Below are 27,870 nucleotides of genomic sequence, written 5' to 3'. Positions count from 1 at the left end.
TTTGGATCTGGATATAAATCTATATATACTACAAGAATCACAAGATTCACTTTATCAAATATATTGAAATCTAAGATCATCGTCACACTTATGAAAAATTAAATCATTTAGGTTATTTCTATGTTATCCTAGTCCTGCCAAGGATCCAATTCGGTTGTTTGTAGCCAACCAAACTATCCAGAGCTGGAATCCGGTGAAACGATCCAATGGATTATCCATATGTGACAGTCCATATCCATACAAAGCCAATATACACGAATATATGTACAATTCAGCATCATATTTAATCCTTTCCACTAGACTTCAAGATGATACATATCAATTGGAAATCAATATTATCTAGTGGGATCGAGGAAAAGAAATGGACAACTGATAATTGTTAAAAGCCAAAAGAATGAGGATCAAATGCAGCATATTTCTTATGCTTAAATCCATTGCCTCTAAATGGAAGGACCACAGGTATGTTAACCAGAGCGACAGAATCTAGCATTTCACAAGAGGCTTCTAACGTGAAATTGTTTCAACTCAGTCAAAAGAAGGAATTCTTCAGAGCATTTAAAAAAAAGAAAAAAAAAAGAATTCCACTCCTGGGTTTGCTTTAATGGAGATGCTTCATCAGCTGTTAATCAAATCCGTTAAGATAATGGAGACAACTAGCATTGCTACTGTTTTATGCATTTGCACGTCTCCTTTCCCCATCTTTTCGTGGAACACTTTTTAAAGTGTCCACTGAATCTAACCGGTTTTTAGGTTAAATGCAGACAGTAACGTAATGTTACTATTCGCAAAAAGCCTCTACAGGTTGGTGATAATGGAAGACTCTGGCACCAAAATGGGTGGTGCTGCTGCTGCTTAAGACTGGTTAATCACCATTAGGCTTTTAATTTAAAACGATCAGTAGCCACAAAGAAGGTCCATTGGAACTTGTGAACGGGTTTGCTGGAAGAAGATTATGAATTAAAAGCAGAATGGTAGCTAGATTTGAGCTTGAAAGAGTTAACTGGTATGACTTAATTAGATGTATCTTCACAATGGAAAGTGTGGTCAGAACAAATATTTGAGGTTACATCTGACTTGATTTAGTCATTTTAATTTAGGCCTTGGCCTTTATTTCCATATACCAGTTATCTCTCGGGCTCAAATACTGTTGCTGATTAGTTTGTTGCTCCCTTATGGCATGAACACAGGGGACTTAGATTGGAGAGGTAGTTAGTTATATGCATTGTCACATATATCGTATACGGATATTATACGGTGAGGAATTTTTTAGGTTTAATACCGTAAAGTTGTATATCTCGAGAAATTCTCGATAATTTTTAAAAAAGTTTAAAACATTTAATAAATCCTGAAAATTATAAAAAAATAAAAAATATTAAAAAATGCAAAAAAACGTGAAAAAACACACATAAGACACATTTTTTTTTGTGTCTTTTTATTTTCTAGCATTTTTTTTAAAAAGATGCATCTAATTACTAGTTTTTATGACTGACTTATTTCTAGGGTATTATATGCGTTTTTTCGAATAATACACGTTTTATGTGGCAAGAGCTACATGTACCACCAGGATGCACCATGCATGCAGGGGCGGAACCAAGATTTTCTTCAAGGGTGGGCCAAATGGGGCCTGGGTTTTGTGGGTTGGATTTAGGTAAGGCGAAACTTAACTCACACTAAAAAAATACATGGAAACAAAAAAAAAATTCAATTTTTACACTATATACATATTTTTTCATTTGGTTGGAGTGGGGTCATGACCTAGGTGCCCCCCCCCTCCCTCCACCCCTGCATGCACGGGTCCGATATATGACATGCATTCCCTGATTTCCTGTGCATGGTACATAGGTCCGCAGGCATGTACATATAATCAGCTTCGCTTAGATTGCCTTAGCTAAGTTTAGTCATGAACACGAGCCTCAAGCGCTTGTAACAAAACATGGGTAAGTTTGAACACCTGAAACTCAGATTACCGGCTTAATTAACCAGCAGGCCGGCATGTCACATCAACCTTTCAAATCCCACCGATAAGGGCTTTACGTGCAACATTATTAGAAATCATCTTTTGGGCCTTTTGACAAAGGTGGGCTACCCTGTTCTCTGCCGAACAAAGGCACAAGAAAATCCAAAAAGGAGAAGCGCGTCTTCTCTTAGCATTCAAATCTCTCAGACAGCCGCACATGCCTGTTACTATACAGTGGAAGCAATTGGTATTTGCTTTTTGGCAAACGAGTGGCTCAGACGAAAAGAGGAAGTTCCCTCCGTCACCGCGGGCGACCTTCTGTCGGATTCCGCCGTGCCTTATCCATTAGGGAGGCGATCAGGAGTGGAGCTAGAAATTTTTTTAGGGAACCGTTATATAATTTTCAAAATGTTCAAAGGACCCAAATCAAAACTTTTGAAAACTCTCGAGGAGGGGGAGTGAAAGAGGCTTAATTGCATTTTATTTCTCTAATCATGTTAGAGGATGGCATAAAATCATATTAATAAATCTGAAGTCCAACCAGCAGGTCATTTTACGTTTTAAACTTTAACAAGCACACTTACATAAACTAGTAAAAAGTAATGAAACATCAATATGTAAATAAGGCAATATGTGTACTGGTGTGACAATTGTCGCCTAGTTAGCCCACACGTGCCTCCGCCACTGATCCCTTACTTTTTTCCTCCTGATTAAGAAATTCAACTTCTGATCTAGATATGAATGTTCGAGAAATGCAAGATCAAGCAAATTAAATATCTGATTGTCTAATCTGATTTTGTCACTTGAGAGAAAATAGCTAAAATTGTTAAAATCATCAAGTCCGTTTTACATCAGAAGTTCATGATTTTTTTTGTACATATACAGTTTCCAGTATTTCACTTACAACTTTTTGGTAATAGGAAACATTAATCTAGCCAATTAATGGCTGCTGGTTATAATATAGGTGGATCTACTTTGCATGAACTATATCTTAACTCTTAAGGCTTTTCATAGAAGGGGCGAAGCCAGAAATTTTTTATTAGAAGAGCCGAATTAAAGTTTTTAAATTTTTGACTTGAGACTGAAATATCATTTTTCAGAATTTTTATATAGAACAAGTGAAATTTTCTAAGATTTACATTATTTTTTTAATTTTTTTTTAGGTGAGGCCAAGGCCCATGCGGCCGGGCCTCCCCTTGGCTCCTCCCCTGCTCTATAGGGCTGAATTTTATGGGGTTTTGGCTTTTTTTTTTTCGGTATTCAAATATAGAACAATGTGCATGGAATGAGTCCTACATATCATTTGAAGTTAGATTAGGTGCAATGAATTTGCAGAAAATGAATTATCGAAGGAACCATCTACTTCATGGGGGGGCCATGTGTGGGCAGGCCCACAAAAGCATGGGAGGATGAGACTCCATCCTGTCATCAGGCTCTCTCTTTGGATTCGACATGCTGGATCTGGACCTGCACCACATGATAATGGAAAACTTGCCTGAGACCACCCCACAAAATGTATGGGTCTTCAATAATTAGGAGCTGAAAAGAGTGGCCTACGACGAATAATGTCGGACACATACAGAGATTGAGGAAAATCCCACCACCAGAGTGAGAGGTTACTTCCAAAAAGAAAAAAAAATACACGCACCATATTACTATTCTTGTAGTGGCCACAAGCGGCCAATGGTAAGGTCTAGATCATGGACTTGCCCAACCGGCAGCGGCAAAGCCAGAAAATTTTGGTTGACCAGTACTGACGGGCCTCTCGCTTAGCGGGATGGACACCTGTAGGGCATTAACCTGAGCCTGGTATGGGCGTTACATGTGGTAGGGCTACTGCCAATCACACCAGTCGTCGTAGCTCTGCTACTGCCAATCGGGCTTATTGGACCCAACAACAAATTGGGATGTCAATGGATTGAATTTGAGTCACCAATACCCTTAACTGTATAGGCTTTTTCTGACATTCACATATTTGGATTTGAATTCAGATTTGAATATGAACAATAAAAAACGTCTGAATCCAAATCTAAATTTTGAATTGAATCTAACTCGTTTTCAAAATATAAGAGCATTGGAGAAAGGATATTCTTCCAAATCCATCGGATATTTATGCATATCCGAATCTGAATATATTCCTATGTCATTTCTTAAATATGAAAATGATTTGATTTCTTAAGCAGATGATCAGTTTTTTTCATATCTGATTTTTTCATAACGGTTCAGTAGATATCCGAATCGAGTGTATTGGCATTCTTATAGGTATGGCCTTTCATAGAACAAGTTCATGTGCCATATTCTAAAATTTCCGGGGCTTGGGCCTTCACATTAGAAGCAAGCATGCCGGTCAAGTGGGGCCGGATTTGATGGTAATTAACTATGTTTTTATGTGTATTCCTATATGTTTAACGTGCTCCATGCATGTACTCATATTGAGTATTTTAGACTTGTGATCGATGTCTTTATCTAGAGATGTCAATATATTTGATTTGAATCAGATGTGGAAAAAAATTTAATATCTCATTAATAAATTGGATCGGATTCAAATTTAAGAAATGACATCTGATCGGGTTCGGATATACATAAATATCCCGATTGAATTTGGGTCATGTTTCATCTTAAATAAATATCTTAAATCCAAAACCCTTACATTTTAATAGTACAAAATTCTTTTGGATTTAAGTTCAAATATGAATATAAAAAATAGATTCAGATAGGATTCAGATCATAAATCAGGTTTTGTTTTTGGATTCAAATATGACTTTTCTTCATTTGAATCTGCACTTGACTCTGATTGTATGAATATCTGAAAATAGAGATGGTTAAGAACATGTCTGATTTGAATTCGATGTATTAACATCCCTAACTCTACCTACAGATTGGAAGAGAGAGAAATTTCATCCTATAAATTTTTTTAGAAAAATTTATTATGGTAAATTTACCACATTAAATTTCATCCGACAATCAAACGAACCCTAAAGAATTCAGATCGGATATCTGAATTGGTGCAGCTAGCAGCTTGTTGTTTTGACGGATATTGTGGGTAAAGTGCCTCACCAAGCGCAAGCCCCATTGACCAGGCAGCACTCCAACCGGCAAAGGGTTAGAAGCATCTTATCTATATATATGAGATTAAACTACTATTATGTGCATATCCCGAATGTCAAACATTGATGAAAATGACGGCGTGCTATATATGCATTATAATTGGATGAGGATTAAGAATCTTTAACGTAATCGTGATATGGAATTATTATAACAAAAATATGTACAAGTCAACGGATGTGTATTGGTGCTAAGGTTTGTAATTGAATTAATTAGTTAATTGAAACGTAAGGGCAATGTTTCTTAAACTTAAGAAGAAAAATGACCATTCAGATTCGCAGGTCTTTGGTTGATGAGTATCGAATACATTAAGCAATTTCCAATGGAGACTCGCATATGTGTTTGCTTGCATGCACATCTTTGAACAACCAAATCAAATCTCATGTTTCATACGCTCTTAGTCTTATCCCAAGATGAGATACGAAACCCCAAGAAAATTATTTCTTTCCTCGTAAGCATTGTTCACAATAGATGAAAATGAAACCAAGAGGAGCAAAACCATTCATGGCTGCTTGAACGACATGATACAGTGTCCGGCTACTTACTATTATGAACATCTTAACATGATTTTAAATTTTAATGGGCATTGAAGTCATTTTTTATGGGTGCAGGTGTGAAACAGGATTTTTTTCAGGGATGGGCCAAATAGAAGCTCGGTTTTGTGGGTTGGATTTGGGTATGGTCAAACTGAACTCACATTCAAAAAATACATAGAGGCAATGGTTGGGTGGCCCCCCGCCCCTACTTGGGTGTAGCATAGTTGGTGGGGCTGGTGGACCAGTGCAAGCCCAATCATCAATCCGATTTTCATAAGTGCTATTCTTTTGTATTTGCAAACAGTGACCGTATAACATTTTAGGTGACCGTATAACATTTTAGGTGAAGAGTATACCACGGGATTCACCCAAGTAATGAACCAGCTTTAGACCTCCAACACAAAAGAAAACGGGTGGCTCTCCCAAAGACATTTCATGGCTAAGTGATTGTATTTTGTAATAAGGAACTTGAGGGAGTACAATACTATGCTTTGAAAGTACCATTTCTTATTTGTAAAATCTTGGTAAGATGATGGATGTGGTTATATATATATATTAATATTATATTATAAAAATTCCAGCTCATTGTTTTTTTCAACCCTGTCATGTGGCCCTCATGAGTAAGACAAGTTACTCTAAGTAGCTGGAGTTACTATTTATTTTTTTTCAATATAAGTTATTTTTATATTAAATAAAAAATTAAAAAATTAAAAAAATAATCAAACCGAATTGAGCCTTATCAAACCGACCTGGGCGGACGCAATATATTATCGGGACGGGTACCGACCGTACCCCAGGCTTAATTATGTGTACGATATATTTAGATTGACCACCTCTTTTCCTTTTTATATAAAAAACCCAAGCCTTTGTTAAATCCTGATGGCGGCATAATACATTTGACTTTACCAGAAATGTAAATAGAAAAAACGGTTCGTCAAAATCAGGACGAAACCAGTGTTACCAATATCGATCGGCCTGGAACATTGTATCGGCTCGGTGGATGGCCGCCAGTAAGTCGTTATCTCATTTTTATTTTTAAAATTAATTAAAAATATTTTAGATTAGATTATATTATGAAAAGAAGAAAGGGGCATAGGGTATTTTAGAATTTTTTATAAAATTGTGTACTTTTTAATCTTTTTATAATTTTTTAAATTTCTTTTGAAAGTCTTTTTTTTTTTTTTTTTTACTTTTTAATGAAAGCATTTTAGTCACTACACATCCCTTTAATCCACAGGAATGCTTCGCAGATAAGAACAACACAGTGGGGCTGAGTCACTAAGATCATGACAAATTTTTTTATCATTCCGAATGTAATAGAATACATTTCGTTTTTCCTGTCGTAGCCAAAGCTAATGTGGTCTCATTTGAGAGTTTCCATAAAAAATGAGATTTGTATTAAAAGATTAAAAAGAACGTCAACGTGGGCACCCCACCGGAAACTTCCCTCAAACTTTCCAAATGAGAATGAAAAATTTGTTTCCGGAGATGTAGATATAAGCTCAGGACCCATTTCCACACAAATTTAGCGAAAGATGGATTTTATATATATATATATATATATATATATATATATATATATAATATATTCATTTTCCCCTTCTTATTAAGTTCAATCCGTGCTGCACTGAATCTAACTTGAAGAAAGTTGGCTTCAAGTCTTCCCCTTCTTCTTTTATTTTCAAAGAGTTTTGACTTAGAAAATTCCTTAAGAGGTACATATAGCACCTTTTTATGAGTTTTGATTACAGATTTTAGGCTTCCTCTTCTGTCTTCTCCTCCTCATTTCATGTCGATGTCGACGAGTGGAATACAAGGCCATCAACTTCAAATCACAGGTATGATCCTCCTTATCACCAACAATGTAACCACCATAGCATCATCATGAAGGGCAGCACCGATCGAGGCTTCTCCTCATCTGATAATCATCATCGATCACATGTGCATGCACTGTTTCACTTGTGTTCTTATATGTTCTGCTCTCTTCCATGGATATGCGATCTTCTAGTTGAATGCTGTTATGGCTTGAGAGATACATCAACGTTGCTGCATGACCAAGACCCATATGTCACACTTGAATATGCTACTACAACAGTCAGGACGCAAGTGTGCAGAGGTAACCAAATCTTAATTTCCTTTCTGACTCAGTTCTTGCTCATGCGTGGTTCATTAGTTGTCTAATAATTAAGAAGAACGAAGGATTAGTAAAGATGAAGAATATAAACACATATATGAAAGATGTATATAGTATTGAAAGAGAAAACATGATGATCTGAGTGTCAACTTCAACTGAACTGGTTCTTTTGCACAAGGCAAAGGCAGGGATCCCATCTTCAAGCAGAAATTCGTGCTCACCCTTGTAGATGGACACCAAGAGATAGGGGTGCTCGTTTGGAACAAGAACACCGTGGTAGAGGACTACCTCATTGGCACCGCAAGGTGAACTTCTTAAGCAGAGCAGCTACTGAGTTTTCTTGTCCCAGTTGATCATGGTGTCCACAATTGTTTCTTAGTTCGAGTCCTATCGTCCACATTGCAGGGTTCCACTAGAAACGGTCCTTCTTTGTGGCTCAGATGATAACTTATGGGCCCTCCAATTCGCGGGCAGGTATGCGTCCTGAACTCGACTTCTTGTTGAGAACTAGAATGTACTGTAAAATTGTAAAAAAGTTGTCTGAGGACATCTTTTTCATGAGTTAAACATATGCTTCTTATTTCTAATTTTGAGGATTTAAAATAACTAAAATATCAGTTATTTGAGCAAATTTCATGTTGATTTGTTCCTATTAATTAGCATGTTCAACGGTAATCTAATGACATTAATTTATGTTCAGTTATATTTTTTTCATGAACATACACATGACACACATACAAGTGTTGTCTTTGAGTAACAAAGTACATATATAATTCTGATATAACCCATGCATATACATGGAACTCCAAGATTTCACATTGTGGTGAATCCTCTTATTTGATCCTTATTTCACACATTCTCCAAGCAGATTTGCAGGAAATATAAGACTGGTAATGAATTGTTTAAGAGCTCAGGTAAGTCTTATACAAGTCATATTAAATCCCTCTGCTGGTAATGATCTTGCATCTGAATAAACAAGCTTTGATGATTAAAATGGTGGTACTTTCAGGATATACTTGACTACACGATGACACTCAGAGCTGTCAATTTAGCTACTTGTTCTCAACCTGATCATTTCCTTATGGCATCTGCTCCAAGCACCCCTGCCCACCCTTCAGCCCCCCCTCCACAGTTTGCTGTGTTCAGTCCTGCAGCACCCACTGTTGGACCTTTCACGTATGCTACTCCATTAACACCTCCCTCTGATCCTGTTCGAATTTTCTCACGCAGCCCAACTTTAGTGCCTGTGGCACCAGATGAGCCTAAATCATATGGTCCGCCATTGCCAGCCCATCTGCTTTGTCCATCATCCTTTTGCAATTCACCATCTTGCGCTGCCCCAAAATATCAAGGTATACATATCATGAATATATCTCAATGCTTTCGAAAGTAATCTTCTTCTTCAATTACCAAGACAAATTCATTAATTCACTGGTTCATCTGGATACTCGTTCCCCTTCTTATTTAGTTTAGTGGTCATCATTTCCTTAAATCCGGTCATTGTCTAGAAAGGTATTGCGTAGTTGTTGAACTTAGATGTCAGTGAAAGTCTAATAAAACAGTGGATGCAAACACTCTAGTTGGTGAAGACAGAAAGAAAGAGATGCTTCTGCCTTTTTAAAAAATACCCATTAAATCCAGGCAACTAATGGCAAAAATAACTTTTTTTTTTTTACTGTTCGCCTCCCCATAATTTATCTTCCTCCAATTCCTGCGCCAATGCAAGCGTTAATTTGCTCTCCCATTTTTGCATTACATTATTGTCTCGAACCTCATCAAAGACTTTGCTGATTAATATATTGTAATCCAAACAAGCTAGATCATATAAATTAAAAAGTGAGGTTACTTGTGGAAGTAATTTCATTATATAAAGAATATATTTTTTAGTCATAAGTAATAATAAATACATATGGATATGCATGACATCCAGGACGTATTTTTTAACCCCCAAGGACGCATCCAGCGATGTGGCTTGCATTGGTCCACACGGTCCAATTTTTTTAGTACCCATCGATATTATAAGGCCCTTGCGTTAATTTTTAATAGGACGTTTTTTTTTTTTTTTCTGTTGTTGAGGAGTATTTTTGTAAGGGTATTTTCTTATCCTGTCACAGAGAAACCGTTACCATCCCGTATCGGCCTATGCCCAAATTCGCCGAAATGCATCAGCCCACAGTAATTGTGATTAGAATAATTTTTTAATATTTCTTGGTTTTAAAATTTTATTTTCATGCAAAAAAAAAATCGATTACCAAAATAGCTTGTAAGAAATAAAAAGCAGGCGGAGTTATCTAATCTACTTGTCTAAAACTAACCTAAATAAAACATAAAAGTCGCCAAAACCAGCTAAATGTATAAAATAAAAAAATTAGCAAATCGACCAATAAAACTTCTGAAAAATTCCGAAAAACGGTAATATGTTAGTACAGTTAGTAGCAAATACACATCAAATTGAAGATTTATTCAATAATAACGGAGTTAAATGTCTAGGTGCAACAAAATAACGTAGGTTTCAGTTTTCGATGATAAGTAACAACTTAAAATTATCAATCGCTGAACGACTGACAAGATCTCTCAACTGGATGCAATGTCTCCAAGTTAAGATGAAAAAAGAAAAGTTCACAAACACGTATATACCATCATAGCTTATGCCATCATGACATTATCATCATCCTTACATTTTTAACAAAGTTGGCAGCATCTTCCATGGACGTTAATTTCATATTACCTTTCATGCACATTTTCATACCCTTTCCATTATCATGGCAACTTTGCAGCTTCTCGTGATGTAGATAATTTAGCTTCAATGTCTTCTGCATCAGGACTGACCACTGGTAATGTTTCTCCTCCAAATGATTCTTCAACCCATGACTCTTTTTTGTTTTTTGTTTTTTCTCTTCTCTAAAAGATTGATTAGATTGAGTTATTGTATGGGACGAGATATGAAAATGTTTTTCACAAAACATTGGTGTCATCTTCAATACGGCACTTGAAATCAGTAGACACCACCATGCATTGTCTGACCTCAAACTTTGCATTCACATGTCTTGAAGTATGGTATAACCGAATCAAAGTGGCAGTAACATTATACTTCCATCTAGATGCTTCAAATTTTATTAATAATAACTATGATTCAATGATGTGTTCTTATTTCATGATTTTAAAATTTACTATTTTTTAAAATAAATTCATGAAAGTTCAGAGTGATATAAGATTACCAAAAAACATTTTTTCAAAATTAAAGAATCAGGCAGATTTATTTAATTTTTTAAAAATAATCTAAAGGAAATTTAAAGAAAAAAACCTAAAGGACATTTTCAAAGGTCAAAAATCAATAAGCTAAATAAAATAAAAAACAACAATTGAACAAAGCCTTTAAAAATGGCTAATGTAAATCCAGCTAATAGCTGCAAGTAAAAAATTGAATCTTCGCTCGACAATACGAGGGTAGATCAATTTTTTCGTTGAAAACCAGATGAACTCATCACAAAAAAAAGTTGACAAACATTGTAAGGTCTTTACCATTAGTTTCTATTCACAGGAAGAAGGTAACATATACTACAATGTGCATACCGTCGTGGTCTAAAATTCCATCATGACATTGTCTTCTATATACTTTAACAAAGTTCACACAACCTTCCCTATCCATAACAGAGTGCATATCATCTTTCTCTAACACATTTTCATATCCTCTCCATTTTCATGGCAATTTTGCAGCTTATAATTGTGATTCGGATAATTTACCTTCAACCTCTGAATCAGGAATGGCCTCTGGTAATGTTTCTCCTCTAAAATGATTCTCAAGTGCTGCAATTTTATTTCTTTTCGTCTAAAAGAATGAACTGAATTTCATCTGCATACTTCATGTGACAATGGTTTCACAAAACAATCACCTACAATAGGATACTTGAACTGAGAAATGCCACCACACATCATGAGACCACAAAAATTGCATTTGACAGATCAATGAAGTCAAAAGTACAGTACAGATGAATCAAAGTGGCCTAAACACCACCATAACACTCCCTCTCAACTGGTTTCTGATCCATTAACCATCTTTTGGGTTTATTCTATGAAGACGTATTCTTTAGTAGCGTTTGAAAACCTGGTACTAAGATCGTGCCAGGTATATCATACCAAGGCAATGTGGAATAGAATTTAATTCTACGTTCCATTTTGGCCATGTGTTTGATGGCGTGGAATAAAAGTTCCAGACAGTTTTTTCTGCTGTTTGATGGCCTGGAACTTTTATTCCAGGCAGTTTTTTTTCTGTTAAACCAGGAAACAGTATGCCAAGAGCAAGGACATTTAAGTTTTTTTTACTAAACCAGGAAACAGTAAACGGTATGCCTGGAAAAGGAACAACTGCATTCAGCTTGAAATTTCTGTATCTGGTTTTATTAATATGAGGTTTAAGACTACAGCTAACATTGTCTAAATACAGAAAAGAAACACTGATAAGAAATATGTGCCCTTCAATCATTTGTGAACACTCAGGTGCATTCCAGAATACTTCCTTCAACCTTTCTTGAGCCAACATCCTTCCAATTCGTTGGCAACCAAATTCCATCTGACTCCCTGTCTGCCAAAAAAAGCAAACAAAGTACAAACGATTGTGTATTACATAAATATTCTGTAAACCACAAAAGTTGGAGAGAAATTATCTGCATAACCTGAGTCTTCTTGAGAACTTATAGAATCATTTACACTACCACAAAGACTTTCCCAACAGACTCAAATATATCCTTTATGTTTCAATCATCATAAGCTCCAAGATAAACTCAGAGCTTTAAGTTGACCTTGCTTTCCCAGGTGTGACTACCACGACGCCAAAATAATCCCAGATTCAGCCAGTTAAGGGCCCGGTAATACTCCGTTTGCTGGCCATTTACTTATTTTACTTCTGAGCCAAATCCTTTTTTAGAAAAAAATTGAGATAATTTTCCATCCTTCTCCAATCTATTACTTATCAACCATTGCATTTCTTGTCTTATTATGGTTTCTTTTTATTACTCTTAGTAGTCACTGTCCCAGCTCATCTTAAATTTAGTTCCTACTATAAAACCAAGAGGAAAGACCCTTCACTTTCCCCTTCTTCTTCAACTTCCATGACTTATAAAGTTATAATTCATCATTTTCACCATGGTTGCTAGTGTTAAACTATAAATAAGAGTTAGAAAACGTTCTCCCTTTTGAAGCTTCGATTATTTCCTTGTATAACCTAGGTCTGTAGAATGTCCCACATTACCACTCAAAGATTCAATAACCACTTCCTTACTCTACGTTACTGGCCTTTCATTTACCCTCTTTCCATTTTGATCCTCCTCCCTCTTGCCCTTTGATTCCCAAATCGATTTGGACTTCTCTTTCTTAACACCATGAATTTCCCCCTTACCTTTATTAATCATAAAGGATGTTTCTTCTGTCCCTTTCTAGCTAGCATTCACCTACTCTGACATTCTGCGTGCCCTTTCTATCTTCGTCTTCCTCCAACACCTAAAATTGGTTAGCTTGATAAAAGCTATAGCATCTTGTTGGACTTTGTCACCCTTTGGTTGACTACTTAGTGTTTTACCATTTCTCTTCTTGTTTGGCCTTTCTTAATTTTCTTTCTCAATCATGCACATCCAGCAAACCTCATTAAAATGAAAAATGATTCATATAAATTACAAAATCAATACCATGGTCTCATATTAAATGGCCTGCACTATTATTCTTTCGCTCCTTGTTCTAGAAACTATTAAAGTAGTTTCTCCTTCTCCTTAAAGCTCAAAATGATCACCTTAAATGTAAATGTGCCATCCATCTGCCTTCCACCACCAGATTATCAATTTCAACAATCTTTGCAACATACATTTCTGCCCATAGGTCTATCATTAGATCAGGTCATTTAAACTGGTTTGTAACTCGTCTAACTTGGTGTCCATTATTAGCCATCAACTTCTGTAAATAGGACTCTTGCATGCATTCACTTGTCATCTATTGTGTTAAGATATCAAACAAAAATGTTCTTCTCTTCAGCACAAAATCAAGCATAACCCTTTGCTAAAAGCTGAAAATTTGATATAATTCAGTGAGCTCAATAGTGCCCACCAATGTTATCAAAGGCGTAACGTATCGCGTATCGGTCGGGCCGACCTATACGGCGTATCGTAACGTATCGTAAACGTATCGTAAAATTAATTTTTTAATTTTTAAAAAATATTAAAAATCATAAAAAATATAAAAAAATCATAAAAAATCCAAAAAAATCCGAAAAAACAAGCAAAAATCAGAAAAGATCAAGAAAAATGTATTTAAAGGAACATTCATGTATATGAAGTATGAACAACACATTCCAAAATAAGAAATGAGACATTCAAAATAACATAATAAGCGGTCGAAGAGAATTCGATTACATCACAATTCATAAGTTCAAAAGTCAAAACATATAGTTATCGTCTTTCATGATTCAACAATAATCCTCGTCAATCGTCCCCACAACGAGAAAGAATGCTTCTTCACTGGCAAAGCTTGATGCAAATGGAGAAAATCTCTCCCTCCCATGTCTCTTGCAGTGTTTAGAAACAAGAAAAGAGAGAGAGAAGTGCGTAACTTTTAAAAGAACACGCAAAAAAGGGGCCGTCGGGCCCCTTTTTAATTTTCTCCCGTATCGTATGATACGAGGGTGTATCGTCCGTATCGTGCGATACGGCCCCCGTATCGCACGATACGGGTGATACGCGTACGATACTCACGCATATCGAACACGTATCGTATAGGTTTCTTTGATATGTATCGTACGATACGGATAACATTGGTGCCCACAACCTCCTGAAACATAGTGATACTTCATTCTCTTATTTCTGTCTTTGTTATGGATCTATTTAGAACCATCTAATGCAATAGCTCTAATTGAGCCTGATATGTAGTACTTAGGAAAAACTCTCGACCTTGCTCATCTTTCTCAATAAACCTTATCTCCATCCTCTACTTTATTTTTCTCTTGCCACCACTTTAGAGCACTACCCCTTTCAACTTCTTTCCACTATCACATCCTCTATTGTCTCTCTTTGATGTCCTCTCGGAAGCCTTTCATGGGCCAACCCTCCTTTCTCTTCCATGCCCATCACCTTCTATTTTCCTCAACATCTTCTTATTACTAATTTCAATCTCCCTTTTGTCTATGATCCCATTGAGTTGCTCTCCTAATTTGATTTAGCTGATCATGCTGATGGGAGATGAAGACTAACACCACCTTGTTATGGTCTCTTTGAACCCTCATGTGGTTCTCATTGTTTTGGAAGATATTTGGTCTCCTCATGTTATAGGCTAACTTAAATAAATTTGGGTCATATTAAAAATGATACGAAGATTGAACACTTAAGCTGGATCCTGTCATTATGTATTTAAAGTTCAGCACTTAAGCTGGCAGGAAAACTTATTTATTTTGATACCCATTTGACTACTTTTTAAAGAATGCAAATAGTCATTCATACAATGCCAAAAAGAAATTCATAGTCAAGGTTTATCATAAAATTTATTCAAACCAACACAGGCAATAATGTTTATATTAAGTTTAAAGCACGTTCAAATACTTTGTCTTTTAGTTGCTTAGATTTGTTTGGCACATGAACTGTGTAGTAGCAATTAGTAACTCCATCCCAACAAAAAAAATTATGATTCCACACAACAGAATTAGAGCTTTCATGGTTTTGACCCGCATTTCATGAGTCAAGATACAACGTGACAACACAAAACCAAGAGCTTTTACCTCAGATTCAGCCATTTCTAATAAGCTTAACAGAAAACAGAACCAGTTCCTATCTACATGAATCATATCGGCACTTGGATGTAAACTTGGTAAGAGAGAGGAAGAAGAAAAAGAAAACTAACACATTATGTTTTTTTTTTTAAACTTCATATGTACATCAAGAAATTAAAATGCTTTTGTAGATGAAGCTTGAACACAATTATCGGCAGAAGTTATATGTGAGGAAAACCAATGCTTTTGTTCCATTGAAGCTTGAATACCATTATGGCCAGAAGTTCTATCTGAGGAAAACCAACACAATCAGAAAGATGTAGAAGTCCTAATAACAACATAAACTGCAGAATGAAGAAAGTAAGAGAGAAGAGGCACACGCTGTTGTTTTCTGTGTCTGCTAATCGAAACAAAAGTGAAAAAGAAATAGAAATCAACAGCAATGGAAATAGTACCAATTGATCATGTTGCTTCAACAGAAGAAACAAAGAAAGAGAAAAGAAAAGAAAAATGAAACCGAAACCGATAAATCAACACAAAACCCTCCTGACACAGAAACATAAATCGGCTATTATTCCTTTTAAATATTGGGTTTTTGCATAATGAATTGGGAGAAATTTGGGTAAAGACCTGCTTTGCTTAGTAAAACTCTAATCGACAAATCCTAGAAAAAGAAAGCTCAAAAATATGCCACGTACCAGCGGTCGTCACCGGGCGTCGGCTGTCGCCTCCGCCGGCAGAACGTCATCGTCGCATCGACTTAGCTACAAGGAATGTTGACACCGGAGCAGACTGAAGGGAGACTGCTGCGAGAGAGAGAGAGAGAGAGAGAGCTGCGGCGAAAGGGAGAGACGCAGATGATGATGCCCATAACAGGAAAAAAACAAATCTGGAGAAAAAAAAGTTGGCCCAGGGAAAAACAAAAAAATCCGCACTTGGCCCTTCAAAGGCCGGATTTCTTCTGCGCGCGTGATGGCTGGTAGAGGGTGGTCGGTTCTCGACTCGACCCAGAAAACTTGGTTGAAATTCGACTCGAACGTGAGTTGAGTTCCATAAAATACACAACGTCGAGCTCGAGGCCGACTTACTTAACTTGTTTAACCTGTTTCTATTAAGCTTGTTTTGTTTCTTTTAATTATTATTAACTTGTTTAACTCGTTTACTTGCTTTTCGTTTAACTATCTTCTTGTTATAAGTTCTTACAACTCAAACTCAACTCATTTAACATTTCAAGCATACATATGAATTCAAACTTGACTCATTTATGAATTTATAAATAAATCAAGCTAGAAACCAGTTTGGATGAGCGACTAGCTGGCTGGACTCATTGTGCAGTCTTATTAGCTGGAATAGGGACTCTTTTTAATACAAGGGTTTATTTTCCCACTATACAGTACTATGCTAAATTAAACCATTATTTTAATTTCTCAAACATATAAACAAATCACAATAAACTACATCACTTTTCTCTTATTAGCATGGCTACCCTAGCATATTAGAATAAAGGGGGACGAGTAGAAATAGTTGCTGTTTTTATTAGAGCGGCTAGTCAAAACTAGTTTGACAGAATTAATTCATTTTCTTGTAGAAGCAATTGTATGGATGTGATCTCCATATTCAAAAAATTACAAATCTATATACGTAGAAATGATACTTTTAAAATAATTAAGTTTTTAGTTTGGTAATCACCCAAAATTCTTTTAGCTTATAAAACTCACCGGTATGTCTAATAGTTTTACTCAAATACATAATTAGTAGTTTTCTTTTTTTTAAGAAAAAGTACTCCGCTACTAGTGGCAAAGCTAGAAAAATTGGTTGGAGGAGTGCTCGTTTAAAATACTCATGTCTGGTGGGACATATATATATATATATATATATATATATTAGGATAAATATTTAAAGATACCTATTTAAAAATAAAGAACTCTGCCACTGCTCTCTACATAAAGAACCAGAGTCTATTATGGACTGGTGATACATGAGAAACCGCTTAAGTAGTTGTAACACCACCGTTTAAAGTAAAAATAAACAAGAGTAGCATCCATGGGTATCGAATTGTCGACACACTGTTAACTATTATGTCAAAAAAGAAAATTACTTGCTTATATTGTCATTTTTTTTCCATTTTTGAAGACAGAAGCTCAGAGGCTTTTATACATTTCTCATTCATCCTTTAAATAAGAACCTTGCAGTCCTAACTCAGATTAAATCTGTTGTCTTTTCTCCATTTCAAAAGCTACAGTTGAAAAAAAGATGGATAACGCGAGTCCCTCTCGAAGCCAACCAATGGAGGAGAAGAGGAAAGTGGAGCTTCTTAAAGGTTCATATTTCTTCCTTATTACTTTAACTCGTTAATATCTCTCAACTTGCTGGTTATTTCTTTCCCACCCTTTTAAGAAGATCGAGTTTTTGAAAGAAAGGCGGTAAAGAATTTGGACCTGTCCCCAGTGGCGGAGCCATGATTTCTTTTAGGGGCGGGCCAATAGTCCGACCTTTAGATCTGGGTAGAGCTAAATTGAACCCGAATCCAAACAATAGATGACACAATTAAAAATTTTCAAATTTTTCAATGTAATTTTTTTTTTCAATTGACTGGGGTCGGGCCATGACCTAGCCGGGCCCTTCCCTCCCTCCGCCCCCGCCCGTCCCCAAACCAACCTCGAGGTGATGAAAGGAGGGAAGCAGACTTCTGAAGGTTCATGGTCCTCTCCCTTTATTTTCTTTTCTCCAACTCTTTATTTATTCCTTAGGTCACGTTTGAATACGTGGTATTAAAATATCCACCACTAAAATACCTAGCATTCAGTATCGAGCAGTCGCCAATGGATAAAAAGTTTCGGGTTTCACCTACCATATCTTGTTGATAATTTGAAACATTTATTCCAACTGTTTAAGTAAGTGGAACTTTAATGTTGAAACAAAATACAAGGACAGAGCAAAAACACATAGAATTAAAGTTTCATGTTTGTTTTGCCGTATAAATTTCTTGAACTTTTGACTCCCAGTTCTACTTCTATAATGGATCAAATACCATGTCGTGACCTTTTAGTTTCATATATATATATATATATATATATATATATATATATATATATATATGGTTTCCTTTTAATAAAACACCCATCCATCTCATCAATCAGAACTGTTCGATCCATCGTAATCGACAGTTAAAATCAAAACAAGGAAAAAACTGACTTGCTTAAGATGGACAAAAATAGATGACTCGCCTAGATTGCCGAGAGTCGTCATTCACTCACTCCCTTCCCATGTATTGTATTTTTTTTCAGAAGATAGATTTGTTCAAGTGAGCAAGGTGGAAAATTTAGATCCGAATCCAAAACAACCGGAAGTAGAGAAGCCTAGAATAACTGAATTCTCTCTACGCCGGAGGAGCGCCCACGCCGTAAAAATTGTGGAAGTTCGACGGAAAATGAGCAAGACAAGGCCAGAATCTTCATGTCCGTGTGCGCCATATTGCCGTCCTGCAAGGACTTCGCAAGGAAAAATTCAACGGAACGGTGGCAAGAAAAATCCACAACCACAATCCGCGACACCACGTTGTTCATATTGCTCCTCTTCAAATAGCACGTCAAAGAGAAGGAGCTGCGGAAACGACGCTTTGTTACTTACAACTTTTTTGTTGATATTTTCCATCTGGATCTGTTGGAAGATGATGCAGAGTTTTGGGATTTCATTGATAAGATAATAATCAGGTATCGTGGATCGATCATTAAATCTTCGTCTCATGGACTAACCAATTGTACCAATGTATACGAAGTGGATCAAAACAAATAGTTCGACTTGAATTTGTTATTCGTTTATTTCCATTCAAAGTCAAACCCAGATTAATTAAGCAATACCTGGTTCCAGTTAGATTTGATATTTATTATCTATGCATAATTGATTAGCATGTAGCACCTAACTAAACATAGAGAGCCATCCAGAATGAAAAAAAATTGTCCCTCAAATCGCAACAGTTTAAATCTGCAGAACAAAGAAATTCATGCCCAGTAAGCCAAGAACCGCAGGAAGATTAAGAAAAATATGAGACAGGCCGAAGGGGTTAGAAGAAAAATCAGAGCCTGTGAGCTACCGCTATCGTTAATGGTTGGCCGCCATGCATGCCACTAATATTCGACGTTTGAACTAGTCCGTTCATCATAAACGAGAACGAAAATTTTGATTCAACTCAATCTCAGACGGAGATGGTGCCCACTTGAACTTCTCACTGGGACACGATTATACTACTTTATCGTTTTCAATAATCAAAGTTTTTCTTCGACTTTTGGAATATTATCTTCTTAGAGAATGTTCATCCAAAACAGGGGTGGAGCTAAAAAAACATTTCTTCAAGCTGTCGACGAACCATCTTTCAGAAAGATTGAGTTGGCTGCACGCAACATAATATAAACACCCTAAAAAAGGAGGTGGAAGTCGATATTTTTTTGGAATTTTTGAACAAAAAACTGTTTTTTTTAGACTTTGAACTTGTTCACTACCTTTTTTTTTTTTTGGTATGGCCAAGAGGTATTCTGGTTTTTGCACAAATGCACCGAAGGATGCATCTAACTATCTTGGGCTTTCAAAAGGGCCAATATATTTTTCTAAAGAAGGCCATGGTGACAATCATTTTGGAAGATTTTCCCACACAATATATATATATATATATATATGCAAACTGCCAATCAATATAAAGGTGAATAGGACAAATCTACACCTTATGTTTATGGTTTTAATGGCAGAAGTTTTAGGTTATGTTATATATATATATATATATATATATATATATATATATATATATATATATATATGCAAACTGCCAATCAATATAAAGGTGAATAGGACAAATCTACACCTTATGTTTATGGTTTTAATGGCAGAAGTTTTAGGTTATGTTCCCAAGTATGCTAGTTGGTGACCATGAAGGACTCTTTGACACGCTCGGTTACATGTAGGAAGGTCATAGCTAAGCTCCCAACATGACACCAGGGTCGTAATCGCCCAATGAACTTAGGGTTGTCAACAGATCAGATGTGGGACCCCTCCCTTCACATTTTCAAAAATTAAAATTTACGCATGAAACTCTTAAAAAATGCAAGTTTGACTCCCACAAAACTTTTGAAAAATAGGTACCTTGCTTCGCCCCTAGTAGCCCGTTGTCAGCCCTGAGTTCGTTGGGTCAAGAAAATGATAACTAAAGGAGATTGAGTTGCGTGCACAACAAGTATGCAGCAATGAAGGGTTGCACGTATTTTTGATTTTTTTTATAAAGTAATAGACATTTTAGACTTTTTTTAATTTTCGCAATACCCTTTTATCAATTGTGTAATTTTTTTTATTTTAATAAGAATATTTAGGATTACACACTTCTATGCACAACTTTTTCATGCACACCGAGCTAAGTTAACAGTAATCTTGTACAAGGAAGTACTTAGGCGTGTTTTCAAGCCAAGTTTATTTTTATTATTGCCATTTCAACGTGCGAACCGCGACCAAGCTTATTTCTTCTGCCATACCTAGGTCGCCCCCTTGACGACGTCAATCTTTCAGGCAAAGGCCCCATGACATGTGCTTGTAGTTTTTGTTGTATTGACTTCAGGCACATCTAAATGTGCAGAGCTGTTTATGGATCTCCTCATGTATATATAAATGCACCAAATTGAACGCAGTACAGGCTGCAAAGTCATGATTTTTTTTAAGGGTAGGCTAAACAATCCGCGGGTCGGGCCAAGAGGAGCGATGAGTGCCAAGAGGAGCGACGGGCCAGGCCAAACTAAAAAAAATTGATTTTTTTAATATAATTTTTTTTTTCGTGCGCTCACCTGGGCAATGGCTGTGGTTGGATAGATAGACAGCAGTGAAAGGAATTTTATGTATGTTTTTGATTCTTTGAAGGAGGACCATAGCTGCTTGTTCACGGCCGCAACCATGTACAAGATCGGTGGTCTGACGCTGGAGTTAACAGGTGCCATCTTCTGCCTGCTCACTTTGTTCCATCTCTTTACTACCATTCATCACCTTTACCATTGCGATTTCATCATCTTCTTCTTCAAGATATCTGAATAATGATACGTTAAGCGTACTGTCTTTTTCTGGTTGAACTCGTTTTGCAGTTGTTGCTTGCTACAATCTAAGAGATACAGAATGGATCTCCAGGCAAGATCCTTATGTATGCATTAAATATGCTAATGCCACGTACAGCACCAGGACTTGTGTAGGTAAGCTACTCGCTCTTTCAAGAAAAAATTATATGCATTGGTTCCCATAACATGCAGTGCCAACTTCGGAAGATAATAAATCATAAGTGTTGGTACAAATAAAGCACAATTATAAGAAAGTAGAATGTTTGTTGAATGTTGCCAAGTGTTCTGAGCTTGCGGATTCATCAGATGGAAACAGAAACCCAACGTTTGGAGAGACATTCAACATTACCCTCGTTGAAGGGTATCAAAAACTGAGTGTTTCAGTCTGGAACAAGAATGTGTTGATGCCAAACTATCTTATTGGTACTGGCAAGTAAGTACCATTCTAAAGTAATCTCCCAATATTGCTGTCCCTGCTTCAATACTTCATCTTGCAAATTGTAACTTCTGTTTATCCTGCATGATCCAGGATTCCGCTTGACAATGCTCTTCTCAATGGACATGATGATACCGCATGGCCACTGCAATACAAAAGCCAGAGGTTTCAAACAAAGCCCATATGAGCATATATATATATATCACCACGATAGGTCTGCTGCAAAGATAAATAGCAGAAATATAGATTTCACGGTATATTTGCTGAATAGATGATAATTTCTTAGCATCAACAGACAAAAGGAGAAGTATCCAGTAATTATCAATTGACATTCCTTATATTCAATTTTCTGGGAACCTGTAGCAGGGAAAAATCACTTCAATTAGGACCTACCAAGTTAAATCTTGACCTCTGGGAAGGATTTAAAAGGCCTCGATTTGAAACAAAAACCCAGAGCTCAAGTCTGCACGAGCTCCTCGAATCAAGAGTCGGCTGGAGCTTAGCCGAGTCGAGGTCGGCTCTAGCTTAGCTGAACCATTTTTAAAAAGTTTTTTTTTTTTTTTCATTAAAAAGAGACCTGGCTATTTAAATGTGCTATTTAAATAACAAAGTTTTTTTAACATTGACCTTGGTTCATTTAAGAAACCAAAAGATTCACGCTGAGGATAAGTATTTGGCAGGAGGCTTGGATTTTTCTAAAGTTCAAAAAATGAATCAATCTCTGATATCTCAACGGCATGTTTCTGCAAATAAACTTTTTAACTAATGACATAACTTGGTTTGCCAAATCATGCATGTCCTTCATAGATCAAGTAAGTGACAAGTCAAAAATTCAAAAGGCCTCACATTTTGAGGTAGGCTAATTTCCACAAAATGGAAGCCGAACTTTCAAACAAGAAAAATTTGCCAAATGAGAGTGCTGACCATGTGATCCACTTTCACAACTGTTCAAACTTTTTCAAATTTAAGCAAGTGATCAGATCACATGCCCTCGAATGCAAAAAGCATGACTACCCACGTGATTTTCTTCTTACAGGTGACCTGTTTCACCAGTTTTTATTGACTCAAAACATTAACAGGCTATTGTTTTCTTCAGCAGGGGAGGAGAAGTAAGACATGCAGGAGAAATCAGGCTAACAATGAGATACCATGGACCTAATGTAAGTACAAATTCATGCATCATCTTGTTAATTAGTCTCCAGCTTCCAGCAATACTCAAATTTAGTGTCGTCCATCGCGCGCAGGTGGGGTATCTAAGAAGATCAGCTTCTTGTTTGCCTTCTCCTGATTGTGCACCTAATTTTCGACCTCGTGATGAATACCCACCTCCCCCTCATCCTGCTTCATATCCACCTCCCCCTCATCCTGCTCCATATCCACCCCCAGTATATCATCCTCCACCTTCACCATATAACAATCCCGCAGCCTACCGGCCATCCTCATCGTATCCTGGTAAGCATTTTGAATCTCTCTCTCTCTCTCTCTCTCTCTCTCTCTCTCTCTTTATATATATATATATATATATATATATATATATATATATATATATATATATATATATATATATATATTAGTCATAAAAACGCATTTTTTCCAAAAATCCCGAAAAACATGTTTTTTTGAAAAAAAACATTAAAAACAAAAAATGCCTTTTTTTGTGTTTTTTAGTTTTTTCAGTTTTTTTTAGTTTTTTAATGTCAAACAGTTTTTTTTATTTGTTGCAAATTTACTCATTTTTGATGTTTGTGTTATTAGTTTTTCATTTATTTTATTTTTTTCTCATTTTTAATTTTTTAAAATTTTTAAAAATTTACTGTATTTTTTCTATTTTTTTTCAAGCTTGTTGTATTATACCTGACAAAACCTTATTGTTTAAAACTTCGAGACATTATTTATAACTATAATATATATATATATAAAAGTTGGTAGAAACCAAACCACTTGGTAAAAGACAAAAACTAGATCCATTGAAATTAATTATTAAAATAATTTTTTTGAAATCGTAGATGTGATCTTAAAGCGATTTGATGAGAAACACATATTAAGTGAGTTGTTTTCTTACTTTAATAATGTCTTTTTAATAGTAAAAAAATGAACTGTTCTTATAACATTGAAATTTTGATAGTATGAAGATCAATTTTTTTTACAAAGATGACTTCAAATAAAACATTTTTTATATTAAATTATTGTTTATAAACACATTAAAAGGTTCATATTTTGTTTAAAGCACTTTTTAACATAAATTTAAAAGGTTTAGCTTTTATCCGTTACCGTAGTGGTCAGTACCTAACAATCACTAATATATATATATTTCCAAAACTATCCTACATATATATGCGTTTATTCTTTTTACCAGCTGCAATTGGTTTTTTCATGTTAAACATTGCAGCACAAGAAGGTTTAAACAAAGCAACGGCTTCAATTGCTAACAAAACTGTCCAACACATTGAGGAACATATGCACAAGACTGACATTTTTTCCATTTTGTTACATAGGTTATTCGTATCCTCCATACTAAGGAGCATTTGGTTTGATGTTAGTTCAAGAATCGTTTGAGATGGCAAGCCTATTTTCACACCGTTGCTTGTACAAAGAGCATCATTGAGTTCAATTGCTATGAAGGAAAGAAGTGTTTAGAATGACTTTTTAAACAAAGCTCTGGGTGTTGCGGTGTAAATTTAGAAGGTATGACGCGTAAACAATTGTTGCTCAAACTTCATTGTAACTATGTGAACATTCCAAAGTTTATCGTGGTTTAACATGCTTATAGATGTTGAATTTTCTACCTTTTTTTATCAAGTAGCCTAGAATATGAAATGACATATCTAGTTTTAAGCCCACTAGACAAGAATAGGAGAAAGTAGTATAAAGGATAAATATGTAGCCTGAAAGATTACTTACCAGCGCTGCAGAAACATGTCATGAATCATTATAAGCTTAATTGAGTCTACCATCTCTTACAAAAAGATTCTTCATTAAACTATTAGTTTTTGTATATATGCAATTTATATTATAAATAGAACTATTTAAAAATAAAAGGTAAATGGATTCGAGGGTATCCGCTTGTGCGGCTTTCATTCTCTAGATACCCCATTTGATCATCCATTGTTTGGAAATATTGACCTCATGGTCGGAAGATTAAATTTTACAAGATTTCTATTTGATCACGAAACGGGGGTTAATCGACAAATTAATTAAGTAAAATAAAATTGATCAACAGGCAAGAGCTAGCACACGCTATAAAAAAGGGAAACCGTCACTAAAAACATGTCCTTTGGGTTCTTATGCTAATTAAAGAATAGCATCCGTTTGTACAACTATATGCGGACCAGCATGTTTGAGATTCTCTGCATTAGTGTCTTACATGGTGCACTTATATTACAGTTAGGGATGTCAACGGATCAGATTCGGATCAAATATATCCTTAATTATATCTGCTTTTCGGTTATTCACATATTCAGATTCGAATTCGAATAAAGAAAAGTCATATCTGAATCCAATCCGAATCTGAATTTTGAACCAGATTTTTGTTAATTTTCAAAATTTAATAGCATTAGATACATGATATTTGTCTAAAAATGAATTGGATCTAAATCCGTATCCGATCTAATATTTATGTATATCTGAATCTGAGTCCGAATCCAATCAGATGCCATTTATTAAACCAAATCTGATCCAATTTCTTAATTGAATATTAAATTTTTTTCTATATTCCATTTGTTCGGATCAGATCGATTGGATATCCAGTTCAAATAGGATATATTGACATCCAAAGCAGCAAAATGCCAAGCTTTCTTTTTTTCTTTTTTCTTTCTAGTTTTTTCATACCGGTTTTATGAGAACAAAAAAAACAGGTAACAATCGGTTTTATTCAGTAATTATTTCATTTCGTATCACCGAGACTCCTGTCATGCTGAACTTGAGTGACTAAGTCAACGAACCACCGAGTCAGCCCATTCTCGGCCTATTGTCTTGGGGTGTATCGCTTGGGTCCTAACCCATGTCCGAGTATCTGAATGATTCCCAAGTGGATCGGATCACAAGGTCTGTCAACTATGCATGAAACATATTAAGTTGGCCCCTGAACTTTTTAAAAGATCTTCAAAATGAATCTGCCACACTTTTGGTTCAAATACGTGAAAAAGGAACATAATGTTATTATTACTAAACAACCACTTAGTTTTTATTAACTATAATATCTTAATTACTATATTAGGAGGGTGTTTGATAGGCTCGGATTTAAAATCCATGAAATACAGATATTCTTTAGCATGCTTTTGTTGATGTGTTAAAAGCATAATTCATCAAACTAAAAAGCTTAGGTTAGACCTGAGTTTCATGACTAATTAAGATCCTTATTTTAGTTATCGAATTTAAGATGACAGGAGCGATAGTATGATCTTGAAACCACAAAAATCACCATGATTCTTATCCTCTTCTTTGCAAATTTTGTCAGCCAAAACAACATTAGCTTGTGTCAGTAATCACATCAGCAATAGAGTGACACAAGGGCAGAGCCAAGGGGGTCTGCCCCTCCTCATTTTTTTTTTAAATTTACATTTAAATTTTAAAAAATTTCACTTATCATATGTAAAAATTTTGAAAAATGATATTTCGGACCCTGTCAAAATTTAAAAACTTTAATTCAGCCCTCGTCATGAAAAATTTCTAGCTTCATCCCTGGTGTGACAGAAATAAGTGCATTCTTTACGTACTGTAGTAGAGTCAATGCGAAATCACTGTTTGCTGACACCCATTGTTCTTAATTTCAGATTATATTGCGTCTCAACTTTATGACTGTGCTTCTTTCCTGAACATATTCCAACTTGGGGCTCAGCTTCATAAATCTCGAGTTTGATTTTCCCAATAAGTTGACCACAGGCCATCTGCCTTTGGGCAGTTTAATCTATATTGTACCACAATTATATAAATCCATCCATTATTATCTAAGATTCATTTTCCCAAAAATGGATACACATTTAAGTTGTTTAGTTATCCTAAAAAGGTTGACACAAAAATGAAAAATGGGACAGGGGCTGGTAGGTAGCTAATTTTCATTTGAAATGAATTTTACATTCTCATTGTCATTTAATGTATAGTTGTACACCATTAATGCTGATAGCGTATGCCATCCATCACCGAAATGGATGGTGGAGACCTTAGATCTCCCTAAGGATGTGATTTGACAGATAAGGTTACATGATTGCTCCTTCCTTTTTTATATGCCATGCGATGATGTATCCTTTGTTCCGGATGCAAACACCACTCCAACCACACATTTCTTTGTGTGCCTTGTAAAAGTAGAAATGCATTTAATTTAGGGATGTGGATGGATCAAATTCAAATTCCATGTCCAGCCAAATATATAGATTTGACAAACAAAAATTGCGATGCAGCTATGAATTGCAGAAACATTGAGAAGGAAAAAACATGCATGCAGAAACCTTGAGAAAGGAAAAGGTGGAAGAAAAGTGAGTGGTCGACCACGCACATTGGTAGCCCATGATCAGCCTAATTGGCGTTTGACTAGTCATTTCCACTCAAACAACAATGGAAATTCTTTTCCACTCATGCCCCCACAAAGACGGTACCAACTTAAAAAAAAACTTGTCGTTGGCTTGACCTTACTATTTCCCTTTTTTAATTAATGTATGTTTTTTGACTTTTGGAAAATTATTCGTTTATTCTTTAAAGAATTAAAAATGTTGATGCAATACAACCCAACAGGCTTTCAACCATATCTGGACATGCTTGTAGTTATGGAATTTTTTAGAAAGCCTTTAGTTATGCAGGAATTTGCTGATTATGAGTACCGCTGCAAAATAATACTTAGCTTGATATATACTGATATTCTCAGACAAAGGATTAACTCTCT

The 27,870-nt window shown here is 35.7% G+C and overlaps 3 protein-coding genes and 1 long non-coding RNA gene across 5 annotated transcripts; 3 read left to right on the top strand and 1 right to left on the bottom strand.

Moving 5' to 3' along the window:
• The first annotated feature begins 7,221 nt into the window (after window positions 1–7,221).
• LOC116264337 (uncharacterized) lies at window positions 7,222–26,853 on the top strand. The gene is made up of 6 exons (XM_031644484.1): window positions 7,222–7,436; window positions 21,590–21,694; window positions 21,866–21,992; window positions 22,089–22,160; window positions 23,110–23,447; window positions 26,768–26,853. The coding sequence occupies exons 1-6, from the start codon at window positions 7,388–7,390 to the stop codon at window positions 26,851–26,853; spliced, it is 777 nt and encodes a 258-aa protein (XP_031500344.1). The 5' UTR covers window positions 7,222–7,387.
• Window positions 7,430–19,074, top strand: LOC116264977 (elicitor-responsive protein 3-like). 2 transcript variants are annotated; one of them, XM_031645465.1, is made up of 5 exons: window positions 7,430–7,714; window positions 7,911–8,037; window positions 8,138–8,206; window positions 17,713–17,796; window positions 18,764–19,074. In XM_031645465.1, the coding sequence occupies exons 1-4, from the start codon at window positions 7,483–7,485 to the stop codon at window positions 17,720–17,722; spliced, it is 438 nt and encodes a 145-aa protein (XP_031501325.1). In that variant the 5' UTR covers window positions 7,430–7,482; the 3' UTR covers window positions 17,723–17,796; window positions 18,764–19,074. The 2 variants fall into 2 exon arrangements, with proteins under 2 accessions (XP_031501325.1, XP_031501323.1); XM_031645463.2 differs by lacking the exons at window positions 17,713–17,796; window positions 18,764–19,074 and having other exon boundaries at window positions 8,138–8,240.
• Window positions 7,644–16,470, bottom strand: LOC126410581 (uncharacterized). Its single transcript, XR_007574822.1, has 3 exons — window positions 16,175–16,470; window positions 7,894–8,249; window positions 7,644–7,775 (listed from the first exon to the last, which is right to left on the bottom strand). It is a non-coding gene; the product is annotated as an uncharacterized LOC126410581 (long non-coding RNA).
• LOC116264976 (leucine-rich repeat extensin-like protein 5) lies at window positions 8,378–11,623 on the top strand. The gene is made up of 3 exons (XM_031645462.2): window positions 8,378–9,084; window positions 10,510–10,566; window positions 11,450–11,623. Exons 1-3 carry the CDS (start codon window positions 8,760–8,762, stop codon window positions 11,527–11,529), a joined length of 462 nt encoding a protein of 153 aa, XP_031501322.1. The 5' UTR covers window positions 8,378–8,759; the 3' UTR covers window positions 11,530–11,623.
• Window positions 26,854–27,870: the final 1,017 nt, after the last annotated feature.

This window comes from Nymphaea colorata, chromosome 11 (genome assembly GCF_008831285.2).
Source record: "Nymphaea colorata isolate Beijing-Zhang1983 chromosome 11, ASM883128v2, whole genome shotgun sequence".
Classification (NCBI taxonomy): Eukaryota; Viridiplantae; Streptophyta; class Magnoliopsida; order Nymphaeales; family Nymphaeaceae; genus Nymphaea; species Nymphaea colorata.
Note: the sequence above shows the minus strand (reverse complement) of the source record. Positions and strands in the feature narration are given on the sequence as shown.

Bases quoted from the DNA above. Each gene is read 5' to 3' on its own strand.
- LOC116264337 (XM_031644484.1), top strand. From the start codon at position 7,388: ATGTCGATGTCGACGAGTGGAATACAAGGCCATCAACTTCAAATCACA. The intron at 7,437-21,589 runs GTATGATCCTCC...CTCGTTTTGCAG, and splicing joins CCATCAACTTCAAATCACAG to TTGTTGCTTGCTACAATCTA. The intron at 21,993-22,088 runs GTAAGTACCATT...TGCATGATCCAG, and splicing joins TATCTTATTGGTACTGGCAA to GATTCCGCTTGACAATGCTC.
- LOC116264977 (XM_031645463.2), top strand. From the start codon at position 7,483: ATGAAGGGCAGCACCGATCGAGGCTTCTCCTCATCTGATAATCATCAT. The intron at 7,715-7,910 runs GTAACCAAATCT...CTTTTGCACAAG, and splicing joins CAGGACGCAAGTGTGCAGAG to GCAAAGGCAGGGATCCCATC. The intron at 8,038-8,137 runs GTGAACTTCTTA...TCCACATTGCAG, and splicing joins TACCTCATTGGCACCGCAAG to GGTTCCACTAGAAACGGTCC.
- LOC116264976 (XM_031645462.2), top strand. From the start codon at position 8,760: ATGACACTCAGAGCTGTCAATTTAGCTACTTGTTCTCAACCTGATCAT. The intron at 9,085-10,509 runs GTATACATATCA...GCAACTTTGCAG, and splicing joins CGCTGCCCCAAAATATCAAG to CTTCTCGTGATGTAGATAAT. The intron at 10,567-11,449 runs GTAATGTTTCTC...GCAATTTTGCAG, and splicing joins TGCATCAGGACTGACCACTG to CTTATAATTGTGATTCGGAT.